This window comes from Camelus dromedarius, chromosome 8, assembly GCF_036321535.1.
Source record: "Camelus dromedarius isolate mCamDro1 chromosome 8, mCamDro1.pat, whole genome shotgun sequence".
Classification (NCBI taxonomy): Eukaryota; Metazoa; Chordata; class Mammalia; order Artiodactyla; family Camelidae; genus Camelus; species Camelus dromedarius.
Window position 1 is genome coordinate 54437255 of NC_087443.1, and position 13237 is coordinate 54450491.

Sequence of the window (13237 nt, forward strand, 5' to 3'; positions counted from 1 at the left end):
ATGTGCATTATCTTGTTTTATCCTTGAAACATCCCTACAAACATAAAATGTATCCCCATTTTACAGATGAGGACACTGAGAGTCAGAAAAAATAAGTCACTTCTAATAAGTAACAGAGCAGGGATTCAAAATCAGGTGAGCTTGACTCCTGGCTTCAGGGCTGCCTGACCCAGCAGAGTAGTGTACTTCACGGTAGTCTGTGGATGAGAGCACTTACCTCTCTGGGCTTGATTTTAGCGAAGAAGAGCGGGTCGGGAGGGGAAGTGTGGCCGACCTCTTAACTACCTTCTCACCATCAATGTAGTTCATCTCACTTTTTGAGCGAGGCACAGAAAGGGGAGATTTTGCTGGAGAAGGAAAAGGGGTGCAAAAGACTTTTAAAACGGATGAAAACTGAAAACAGGGAGATGGCTTCCCTCATTCACCACCCTCCCTTCCTCCCCTGCAACCAAGAAATTCTCGGTCACTTACTGTCTTCAGAAAAGGAATATCGAGGAGAGTACAGATCTGAATCATCATCTAGTGAACAAAACAAAACATAATCAGGAGACATTCAGTTACGGTAAGAGAACCAGGTGACACGTCCCCCGCTTCCCCCGTCCTGCACCGGCATCCAGCCACACCAGGGAGCCCAGCGGACAGAGGAGGAGCCAAGCACCGGAAGCTGCCCCACGGCAGCCCACCGTTCAGAGCTGGATTTGGAGAGCCCACCCAATCAGACAGCCCTGTAGTTCACAACATCTGCTCCTGTCCCCAGCATGGGGACAAATAGCCAAAGATCCTCTCAAGAGAAATTCCACAAGCAAAGCTGGACCCCGGCCTGGCTGAGTGGGAAACAGGGGCCGAGAGGGATGCTTGGGTGCTCACACTGTCTCTGGTCCACCATGCCGAGCTCCAGAGCCCCCAGGCCTGCTGCTGGATGGGATGGGGAGGCCCGGAGGTGTGGGTTCCAGCTCCCCTGCTCAGCTGGGACCTGTTTTATATGCTAAGGTTCCACATACAATATCATTTAGCAAAGAAGTACTGCAGCTAAGAAAACAGTTTGAGAAAGCCCTCATAATCCTTTGTTTTGATTTCACCTTATTCTGGTTCCTCACACAGCTGTTGTTCCTTGGAACACCGCACATCCACGGCCGCTGTGGTTATATGGTTTGCTCTGCAAAGATGCTGCTTGGGTAAGTGTCTAAATTGTGACTCTGGAACAAATCAAACTCACATGGGCTTCTGTGGTGTGAGCTGGTTCTCCAAGGGTGCAGCACACGTCCCTACACAAGCTGAACACCAGGGCACTAAGACTTGCAAACCCAAGTCCAGAGCTGAACCCTTTACAGAAGTACCTGCGTTGAACTAAAAATGAGACCACAGGTGTGCTCACGGGAACAGATTTTTCAACTGGGACCATTCTGGAAACACAGCATATTTAGTGACTACAACCACGATGATCCCTCTGAAGTGTTTCTCCAACAGGAGTTAGGGCTGAAACAGTCAGCCTTCTCCGTTTTCTAATAGCTCACTAACCTGAATTCAGAATTAACGAATGCAAAAATCAAGACTCAACTCCTTCGCTTAAAATTGATAACAACTTTGATAAAGCATATGGACTAACCTGCAAAGACAAGTCAAAGAATCCGATGTAACAGGTTGATGGCTAAGTGTCAATCAAGTCCTTGTCTCCATGCAAACCATTTTAAGATTCAGAGCAGAAAAGGCCAGAATATTTTATAAAATGTAAATAAAGCTTACATTGCTGTTATTTTGAGTAGCATTCAAAAACAACCTCTCTATCACCCCTTCTACATCCTCTCCTCTCCCCATTTTATCTGTCCCGGGTCTCCCCAGTGCCAGTAACAGAAAGGCTTCAGGTACCTAGCTATCTTTTCTCCTCCTTCCCTCTTTTTGCTTTTAATATTGACTAATTCTTATCCTTAAGTAGAACATGGCTTAAAGTTCTTCTACCAATACAGCCAAGTCTTGCCCTGTTATCAACTGAATATGGAAGCCTATTTATGTTAACTTTTGAGAACAGCGCAGAAGAGATAAATGGGATCCAGAAACATACATTTGAGTACCGTTCTGAAGAATTTTGTGTTGCCTGTTTTTTTTTTTAATAGAACTTCTGATGATAAAATGCCACAGCATCAAAGAAACTAAAAATCACCTTTGATTGCAGAGATTTGATTGGAAAAATGGTGCCTGTCAAATGAAAAATTAGCTTAGTTAGGAACCAGTGTAGGTACTGCTTAAAATCCAGCCTACCGTTTTAGCTCAAAATCCTGTATCTCTCTGAATCATGGAGAAATTACAGCCTATCAGCAGATGGTAAAATGAGGGTTAATTTATAATGATTACCTGGTTCTGGAGATGAGCAAAGATTTCATGGCGGAAAAATGGCTTTTAAATATTCAATGATTTTTTAAAAAAAATCTCAGTTCTTTAAAATTTTTTTGCTGCTCCCTAGAGCCTTCTAATATGGAATTCTACAAGACTTGTTAGAAGAAAATGAGAAATAGTTCTTCTGAGATGGAAAAAACCAGCATGGCTTGGGGAGTTAATTTGTGTATTTTGGAAGTTAGAAGAAAAGATGGGGGGGGGTAGGTGAAGGCAACAGAGAAGTCTGAATGACTGAATGTTCTTAAAGCTACTTCTTATCTGGTGTGGGTGGAAAAAGAAAGCTCCCCCATCCCAGGCTAGCACAGGGCAAGGGGGTCTCTATGAACAAGCTTTTCATTTTTCCCAGTGTCCAGGGGATCCGAGTCTGACACATGGATTTCAGTTCATCGACTTTCAAGTGGGCAAGCTGAAGTTGCACAGACTCATCTGAACATCAGCAGCTAGGACAAGTTCCAGGGGATGTATAATTGATTCTGTTAATTTTTAATGTTTGTCTTGCAAACTTAATGGAAGCGAATTTTACCTACGCTTATGAGTAAAAATAATAGCCGCTCTCATTATTAAGTGCCCAATAGTAAGCAGTAACTTACTAATATTACCTCACTTAATTCTTGCAAAAACTCCTGGAGGTATGTAAATATCTCATTGCAGAGACAAGGAAATTGGGGCCCAGGGAGGTTAAGCCGCACAGGGAGAAAGACAAAGCAGGAATGGATTCCAGGTCTTTCCGACCCCACGTCCCCATGCTGCCCACAGCCCTGTGACAGGGATGGACGGACTCCAGACTCACATGCCCGATCCTGCAGAATGGCAGCTACTCCATTATAATCAGAAGAGGCAGGGGAGGGTGTTATTCTGAAACTCCAGTCACGCACTGCAGTGTCGGCCAGGCTGACTTCTAGCCCTCCAAGACTTTGCTCTATTTTTCTGTATCACCTCCTCCCTGGTGACATGTAAGCCAGTTTTCTGAGTTACGCCACCACACTTCAAGCTCTCCTCCTGGTCTTCTCCAGGGGGACGGGGAAAGTTGAGTCAGTCTTGCTACATCTTTCACTTGCTGCTCCCTGTACCTTCTCCTGGCAGGCTAAATCTACCCTGGGGCACGTGGGGGTGCTGCTGGAAATGCCACTGAATGGGAAACTGGGTGTAAGGCTCACCTTCTGCATTTCTATACGCCAGAACTAGCCAAACTGGGTAGGTGCATGTTTCGTCATAGTTAAGACACACTGAATGAAATGTTTCTCAGTTTATGAACACGGACATTGTCTATGCATGAAATCCAGCTTTCACTATTTCTCCAAGAGCTCTTTCAGAGAACGCCCCAGTGGACTCAGCAGAGCCGGGATCTTGTGATTCCTGCTCGCGGTGGAGCCACATGCTGCTGACTGTGCCCCTCAGAGCCCCAAGCAGCAAACTTCAAACCTCGGCAGCAACACTCAGAATTTCCTGTGCCAGTGACTTCCAGGAAGCTCTAACACTAAGCAGCATTTACTCGGGGTGAACAACTCACTTCTGGGCCCTGAAGACCCCTGCTGGGCTCTGGTGTTTACATGCCAATGATTGCCCTCCAGGCTTTGACAATCTGTTCTTGGAGGCTCCATTTGGGGACAGCTACTCTCCCAAAACTGCCAGGAGGCACATAATTGTCTTTTCAACCACAGCGACTTTAAATGAACTTCTTTTCTAAAAAAGACTTCTGGGGTGGCTTTTTTTTTTTTTTTAGAATTTATAATAATCTTAAAGACACTGAAGAAAGTACTGCTTGAGAATGGTTGTTCTGTAAAAAGTGTGTAATTGACCAAAATGGGATGATGGGCAAACAGCAAGATTTGCATAATACTGGCCTATATTAATTGAGTTTCAATTTTATGCACTTGTGAGGCCTTTAAACTTAAAATTATTTTTCTAATATCAGTGGCTCATTTTTAACATAATCTTTTCCCACTGCTCAAATTAATTTCTTCTCCTGCTTTACCCCACACACTTAGAGAAAGGTGTTAAGACAGACTCACACACCCACCCCACAAACAAAAATGTTCAAAGAGAAAGAGACATATGCAGAGGCAGGTATAACATCTGGGTGGGACTGGAAAGAAAGAATAAGAAAAAGGGAAAGTGGGGCAAGATGATCAGAAATAGTCCAGGAGCTTGAGGGAAGAGCCCCAACACTGTCTATGTTCCGGGTAGAGGCAGTCAAATTCTAAATAATGAAAAAAAAGACCCCTACAGGGCATAGCATAGCTCCAGAAGACAAACTGAGAAAAAACCAGAATCTGTTCTCTGTGTCTGAGAGTCTGTTTTGTAATTAGTTCATTTGTCTTTTTTAAAACTGACGTATAGTTAGTTACAATGTGTCAATCTCTGGTTTCATAGGTGTACACATCTATCAAAATTAATCAAATTGTACATCTGAAATATGTGCAGTTTACTGTACAGAAATTATACCACAATAAAGTTGTTCTTAAAAAAACAGGATCTAAAGGAGCACAGAGAATGAGGTGGAGCAGGACAGGAGTGAAAGGAGTGGAAGCGTGGTTAGACCAAGGGCTGGAACGACTCACCGTCCTCACCTCCGGGGCGTTCCTCCCTTGAAGGCAGAAAGGGTCTAACTGCTACTCTCTCTCAACTATCTCGCGCCAAAGACTTCTGTGCGTGCTAGGCTGGGCAGCCCTCGCTGGGGGAGCAAAGGTGACTGCTTGCGAGCACTAAGCCCCTCCTCTGGGCAGTACCCGCTGGAACTCGGGCAGGAGGCACAGATCCCTGCCAGGCATCTCCACAATAGAACTATCTGCTTGAACTTGAGCAAAATAAGGCTATTCTTAGAAATCCTGGAAGGCCAGTAGAGGATTATTTTAACTCAAATATGGATGTGCCTGGGAAAATTAGCCTCCTAAATCCTTGCCTTAGTGTATCCTCACCTAGCAATAGGGAAAAAGCTCAACAAGACAGACCACTATGACGTGATATGTCACCACAACCACATCACAAGGATGACTTGAGGTGGCGTCTTGAGTCACTTCACCAGGAGGTGGCAGTGGCCACCAAAAGCCTACAGCAGTGGAGGAGACATCGAAAAACAAGGGGGAAAGCTGGTCTCTGGAATCTCACCTCTGGCTGATATGATAGCCCATTACCCTGACATGGCCAAATGGGTTCTAATGTCTGAAGACTCACCCCAGCAGCCCCTCCACGGTCTGGGTGCAGTGGTGGTTGGGGCTGGCTCTGGTCCCCATCAACATCCCCTCTCCCGCCCCCGACAATCAAAAAGATCTAGTGGCAGATGCTGGGCAAGGACATGTGCCTTTAAGAGAGAGACAAGTAGCTTTGGGTCAGGAAGGAAGGATGGACAGGAGAGAGTGAGTCAAGTGAAAGTTTAAAAGAAAAAGAAAGCAAAACTCATCTGCTTAGCCTTATTTGAAAGTTCCTCCCAAAGGATTTCTGGTAAATTATTTTTATTTTTGATAAGATTTCTAATGATCCGGGTATACAGTGCAATTGCAAGAAGACTCCTGAATTCATTCTACTTTTCCCAAATTTCCTCCCAACTGCCCCCTGAAATAAAGAGTAATCAGACATAACACTGCTTCTGTCCCAGAGTGGTCTCAAATATTATAAAATGATTAGCCGTGTGGGAATTAAAACATGGTAATTCTATAACCTATTATGGAAAATAACCTCATATACATATACATATACATATATATAAAACTGGATCACTTTGCTGCACACCTGAAATATTACAAGTCAACTATACTTCAATTAAAAAAAAAAGATGATAATTCTATTTCTCTTTTGAAAGTCTGGCCAGAAGTTTACTTTTTTGCTGTAGCTGTGGTGGTGGGTGGGGAAGGTTGCTAAACTGACATAAGCAAACTTTCACATAGTCCTTCACTACTTGGAGAATCAGCTTTGAGACACTTAGAAATGTCTCTTTTATACTCATAATCAACTAGGATTTTGACAGAGGCAGCAGCCTTTAAGCTAGGTTTTTTTTTTTTAACATTTTTTATTGATTTATAATCATTTTACAATGTGTCAAATTCCAGTGTTCAGCACAATTTTTCAGTCATTCATGGACATATACACACTCATTGTCACATTTTTTTCTCTGTGAGTTATCATAACATTTTGTGTATATTTCCTAAGCTAGGTTTTGATAGGTTTAGTGCAAATAATTCCAGTTTCAAATTCTGAGTCCAAACAAAACAAAACAAAAACCCAGCAGCAACAACAGTCCCCTCCCCTCCGGGGAGCAGGCTCCAGAATGAGAGCTCACATTTCTCAGCAAAGCTGTCTATTTTTTAAAGCTAATTAAAACCTATGGGCAGTCTGCTAATCTGTCTTTAACACCTTTCTTTGAAAGAAAGAAATCTTTCCCATGTTCAGAGGGGTGTGCGGTACCAAGGACAGGGCTGAGGAGGCCCGGCCGGAACTCACAGACATCAGAACCACAAGCCAGAGAATCTCTTATTGCTTTAAAAAAGTAAAATGAAAATAACGATTCTTTAAAGCGATCTAGTTCAAACATTTCATTCGTTAGTAAAAAGCCTTCATCTAACTGAACACATCTGTGGTCTACGTCTAGATCTGTCATCCAGGCAGGCGCGGGGGTGAGATGGAACCCACACTATTTTTAAAAAATCTCCAGGGAAGAAGACTTCTTAGAAACTTGAGTTGAAGTCTAGTCATCTTGGCTATTATGAATCTTTTATATCCAATCTATTTTTTCCCCTTTTTATCTTTTAAGATGATTTCTTCCTTTTTGGTCTTTGAAAAATAAAAACAGTAAGGTCTGCTTCCTGAATTGTAGGTGAAAAGTGATCATGTCATCCCTTACTGTCTGTGCCTCAAAGCAAAATAACCCCCATGCCTCCTGGGCCTGACTTGACGTGGACCATGAAGCAGATGTCGGCAGCAGCCCGGGTTGCTAGGTATGGCAGCTGATGACACACACGGCAGCTCTGGGTGTGAGGCCGGAAGATGAACCCTGTCTTCAGACCAACAGCCCGGCTGACTGGACGCTGCTGGCGTGGCCTGTGACAAGCCTAAGGCATTCTTCCAGTCCAATGGGAGTCACTGTCTTGTGCCACAGGACTCCTCCAGGTGCCCCTCCTCTGCCCAGGTCTACAGGATTCTATGCCTTCAGGCATGCTGTGTGCATGTCATCTTCCCTAGAAAGGAACCCTACCGTATGAGTAGGGTGGGTTCTCAGAGCCAAATAAAGCACAAATCAAAAACTGCATTCAATCACAATTACCCTACGGGGGAGGGTTCAGCTCAGTAGTAGAGCACGTGCTTAGCATGCACAAGGTCCTGGGTTCAATCTCCAGTAACTTCATTAAAAATAAATAAATAAATAAATAACCTAATTACTTCCTCTCCCCCACCAAAAAAAGTGTTTAATCATATTTTAAAAATTACCCTAAAAAAGTTTTCTCACTCATCCAGATCAGTTATTTTTTAAGCAACGTGTTTGGCTGGAATCAGCACCCCCAAGATAAAAAGACCAGGTTATTCCACACCAGACAGAGTCTTGCTGGAAGTAAGGAGGTCACTGATCAAAATTAAATCACCAGCTTTTAATTTTTTAAGTATGGGTTTGTTTGGTAGACTTTTTTATTCAAAATAGGCCTCAGCCATGAAAGGACTGGAAACCACGGACTGGCATCACAGGGAGACCAAAAATGGAATATGGTATCTTAACTAAAACTGTATCTAACGCACCCCAGCCTGTCATATATGTTAAGTGATCAAAGTTTGGTGAATGATTGAATGGACGACTCGACTGACGATGAGAAGGGCTGGGTGAGCTGGTTGCTGAGCTGATTAGAACAGAGAAGCACCAGGGAGGGGGCAGCACTGGGCTTCACCCCGAGAAAAGAACTCCGGTTCTGCGGTCCAAAGCCTTCACTCAGCAACATTCCCCAGACAGGCACTGAGGACCTACTGTGTGCCAGCAAGGTTTTCTGCAGCCTTCTGGACACTTGCTCTTGCAAATGCCACCATACTGGACGTAGTACAATGAAGTAGCCTTGTCTGATTCCCTGCCTGACATGAACTTCAGAGAACACATCGTTCTCACGGCTCCATCCTCAGTTCCAAGGACAGTGTCTGACGCAAGTACTCAATATTACTTGAATGACTGAAGCTCAGAGCACTCACCATCTCAGCCTGGAAGAGCATTTAATGGATTCCCTCCTGCATACTCACTCCCCTGCCCCCCACCCTGCTCTCCTCTTTCTGAGCCACTCGTCTACGCATCAGACAATCCCGGGGACTCGAACGGTTCTCAGGATGTTGCTCTTCCCTCACCTTTCAGAGCCTTCTTCAACACCTAGACTTTTTCACCCAGAAAAGAATATAAGTGTGGCCACCCTCCCCGAGCAGGTCCAAATTCCTAGCCAGCTTGTTCATGAAATCGTTTCTAGCTTGGCCAAGCCCCTTATTTTCAAGGGATATCATCTCCCACCATGACTGAATCCTATGCCTGGATACCTCTTCGGGAATTCTCTACCAAGGAGATACACCTGGAGATATACCCACGACAAGAAGGGCCTTGTGGAGAGTTAGTTGCATGTGTAAGAACCAGGTAATTTTTCTCCTGTTGATGCTGGCATGTCTACCTCCTGCCCATCAGCCACAATGACTCAGCTTCCCTGAGTCACTGCCCAGCCACCAGCCTCATGTGACCACCCCAAACACAAAGCCCTGGGTAGCTGGGTACAGGCAGTTGTCCCCAGAGCCCCACATGTGCAAAGCATTATAACTAAGCCACACTGGTTTCCCCATTAATCACGTAAACTCCAAGGGACTGGGACTAAATTACCATCTGGATAGACTCCAGTTACACAGTCAGCGAGGAGCAGGAGGACACCACAAAACACGAGGTTAGAGGGAAGCAAACGATGGGGAGACAGCTCTCAGCCACCACAAGAAACCCCACAGTGAAAAACCCAAAGTAGCAGCACTGGCACAAAGAGGCACATGATTTTCCTTCAATTACCTTCAGATTTAGGACTAGGAGTAGATGCAGGAAACTGGTAGGTAGGAGTGTAAGGATTGTCCTCTGTAGCAGAGAAAAGCAATGGAATTTTGAAACTATCCACCATGAAGTGGAGGAACTGGCAAGTCTCCAACTGACTCTTTCAAATGGCTGATTACCTATTTTAGTGTTATTAAAGCACACGGCATCACACTTAAAAAGATTAATGAATTAGAAAGGACTTAAGTTATTTTAACACGGCACATCATGCAAATGAGTGAAATAAAACATCCAGCAACCAAAAATGACTATAAAAACAAAAATCTAAAAGCCAAATCTTATTCCTATAATGGCACTATGAGAATTAATTTAAGGCTAGGACAACGGATACACCGTCTAAGTTTATGGTACCTTCAGAATTTTGCTGGATTTCAGGAAGTTCAGGGAATTTGTACGTAGGGAAATAAGGGTTTTCTTCAGGAGTGTCTAGGCAGAGGAGCAGGTTTGAGAGAGAGAATAGAGGAAGACACAAACGGAGAGCATGAACCAATAGGAATCCACACACAAGTCAGGCTCCTTGAATTCTGGAACATACTAAGCTTCACCATGATATGAGAGAAATTCAAACCGCTTTGAAAAATCCAGTCCTTTTGCCTGAGTTACTGAGACACGTCTAAAGAGACGGTATCATTTTATTCCCCCTCAGACAAAGAATTTCATACACTGAATCTCCAGTAAGCAAGAGGCATTTAGCACAAAGCTTCAAGTTTTCACCTTTCAGAGGCAAAAAATATTAAGTATATAACAAATCGTGTGCAAAGCAAACACGATCATAAACTGATTTTTTAAAAATCAAAGCTTGTGCTGTAGACATTAGAATCAGGGCAAATAAGTAGATTCTTAATTTTTCAAATACCTCTGCCTACCATCAGGGAGGCAGTTTTGCTTTGAATCTGTAACTTAGGTTGAGTTAACAGCTACAACGTATGAGAGGTCCAATGCTGCGTGAGGGGCAGTTACATACTTTGCAAATATGCACCTGCATCTCAGCAATTGGGCCACCAACGCTGGGTCTAAAGGCGAGAGACACAAATTGCTGGAGGAAATGAACATTGGTTTTAGGAAGTGACCAGTGGAACTGATACCATCTGATCAGAGACCCAGCATTTACCACCACCACGTGACTGAGCTCATCTGCTCCCCAAATAGTAAATTTACTCTTGGCTCAGAAACACTAAATACTGAGCATCTCAGTATTTAGAATCAGTTTGAAGAGGGGCACCTCCGGGTGCATTCTGAACACTGCAGGAGCTAATTAACAGTGATGTTTGCTGGCATCCGCAGCTCATCAGAGACTGGTTATCTGTGGCTTAAGCCAACACTGACCAGGACAGGACACTTCTCCTTTGCCTTCATGTGTCATCTGTGCCAGGCGGCCAGACTGGATTTGGCCACATGGAAGGACAGGATGCCCTGCCCGCAGGAGGAGTGGTATCCTTCCCACAGTGCAGCTGCATCTCTGCCCATCAGCTGACTGGCAGCACAGGCAGATGGGAGCTGTTGAAGTCGCAAATTGCCCGAGCACTGGCGTGGGGTTCTCCCACCATGCTGGGTCCCCTGCTGACAGCCCAGTGGGCCCCCGATTTGGAAGCACTGCTCTCCCAGCTTGAGCAGGCTTTGGTGTGTCAGCTCTCGACTGGCTCTCAGGGCTACTAACGAGTGCTGGCTCCCAGCTGGGGAAGATTATCTTTCATATTAACACTGCCATACAGGGGCACCTTGCAGCCTACTTCACAAGGCAGAATTTGCTCTCATTTGGACCCTACAACATCCCTCAGAGAAGGGGAGAGGGACAAACACAGACAGAGGTACATGCTTGGCCCAAGGTCACATGAGTATTTGGGGGACTGAATCCAGATGAGGACAGTTCTTAACTCTCAGCTCACGCCTTCTCAACTCGCTCTGCCTACAAGGCAGTTATGGGCTGACACTGGGAGGTGTACCTAAAGCCAGAAGCAGGTGGGAGTCGAAGCTGCTCGCATCCTGGCAGGTAGATGCTGCAGAGCGCGGGCAGAGTGCTGGGCCCAGCCTGCTGCATCCCCAACATCTGGGACAGAGGAGCTGGGAGCTGATCTCAACTCCCACACGTGAGGCAGGTGCCCAGGTACTCCCATCCCCCTCTGCTCTGAAGGCTTATGGCTGGGCTCAGGCAGGCCAGTGCCTAGTGAGGTCAAGCTGCAGGGCCCCAACTTCTGGCATCCTAGCAAAGTGAGTTTAGGTCCTCACCACAGTACTCAACACACAGGCACAGTACAGCTTCTATAAATGAAAATCAATACCTCTGTTCAGTTTGTGGATCTGTTTAAACATGGTCTTGTACCAGTCTTTTGATCTCTCAGTGTTCTGAAGAAAAACAAAGACAAAGAATAAGATAAAATGGAAATCTTGGCACATTTCAGAACTTCTGTGATTACAAAACTCAAAATGAGAAGTGACAGCACATCAAGTCAAACCTCACGGAGCTCTGTGCATCTTTGTGATCCTACATTTAAGCCTTTTCTTTTAAATGCAAAACTTTTGAGAAAGAACAGGCAAACCAAGGGATTCAGACCCGAATCTGCAGAGTCATATTTGGCCAAAAGGATGCATATTTTTAAAACACTGGACAAGGATCCACCTGGAGTGTGTCCATTCTTAGGTAATTTTTAAAGTTTTCATTTTTAGAATCTCTCTCCATATATAGATGACTAAACTGAAGTAAAGGCTCCTAGAAACCTAACAGACAAAGAACACTTGCTCATCAGGCCACATCCTCACCCATTTCACGTTATTCTGTAGAGGTGTACCTAAGCCACCTCGCAGGGGCCAGATTTAGAACGCATACGTTAAAACGTAACCCATTCAATGCCAGAGAGTTTTTTATCTTAACCACAAAGCTGGGCTTTTTTTTTTTTTTAATATAAAAATAAAACAAGGTAGGGGACCAATACGTAGTTAGATCAGATATTTTTCACTCCCATTTTACAGATGAGAAAATGTGACTTAGAAAGTCCAAGTGAATGGACTAAGGTCAGAGAGCTGATGAGAAGGTGAGTGAGAGGGCTGCCCCACACGAGGGCTAGAGGAAAGGGTCTGGGAGTCTGACAGACTACTCCGTCACCCACACGTTGTGCAATCCTGGGCAAGTAATCCCTCCCAAGTCCCCGTTTCCTCATCTATTCCTCATCCTTGTAGGGCGAATGACGTTTAAATGAGAACGCAACAGCAAGGGGTTGCTGCAATCATTATTAGTAATAATTCCTTCTACTTATTGTCATCATTATTATAATACTTATCATCCCTTAGGATCAGACAACTGCCCTTTTGAGGTTTAGCCCACTGCTATTTCTATCAGCCTCCCCCAAAAGGGACATAAAAACCTGTCCTTTGGTAAAGGGAAATCACAGAGCAACACTGCAGCCAGTGTTCTTCTGGGCTCGTGAAGAAGGATGGGATTCATCCTAATCCAGTCTCAAAGTCAGGCTTCCCTGGGATTCCAGGGCCTGCAGGAGCCTGGCAGGCCTGTTCAGTCGGGAGGGCTGGGGCAGGGCTGCCGTGAGACCAACTCTGTTCTGAGGTCTTGCAGGCTGAATCCATTCAGTGGGTCCCTTAGAGTTTCCTGGACTGCGGTGGGCTTGGAGGCTGGCGCCCAGCTCTTGGAGGCTGGCGCCCAGCTCTTGGAGGCTCTGTGGGGCCTTAGCTGCTTGGAGGCTAGATGGTGGTGAGGACCCTCTGCACGAGGTCTCTGCTACCCACGGAGGAGCTCCCATGGACTCAGGGTGTACACCTGTCACCAGCTTAAGATGAAGCCCAAGAAGCATTGCC

General features: G+C 45.1%; 1 protein-coding gene across 50 annotated transcripts in view; it reads right to left on the bottom strand.

The window, feature by feature from the left end:
- The window catches only part of SORBS1 (sorbin and SH3 domain containing 1), a 208052-nt gene that overhangs the window by 58099 nt on the left and 136716 nt on the right, over positions 1–13237 (bottom strand). For 30 of the 50 annotated variants that reach the window (XM_064488240.1, XM_064488262.1, XM_064488248.1 and 27 more), the window contains 5 exons: positions 11713–11776; positions 9785–9859; positions 9395–9457; positions 472–519; positions 218–347 (listed from right to left, as the gene is read on the bottom strand). In XM_064488240.1, coding sequence (XP_064344310.1) covers positions 218–347; positions 472–519; positions 9395–9457; positions 9785–9859; positions 11713–11776 — 380 coding nt within the window. The remainder of the gene's footprint in view (positions 1–217; positions 348–471; positions 520–9394; positions 9458–9784; positions 9860–11712; positions 11777–13237) is intronic. The other 20 variants (XM_064488266.1, XM_064488265.1, XM_064488255.1 and 17 more) reach the window with 2 other exon arrangements.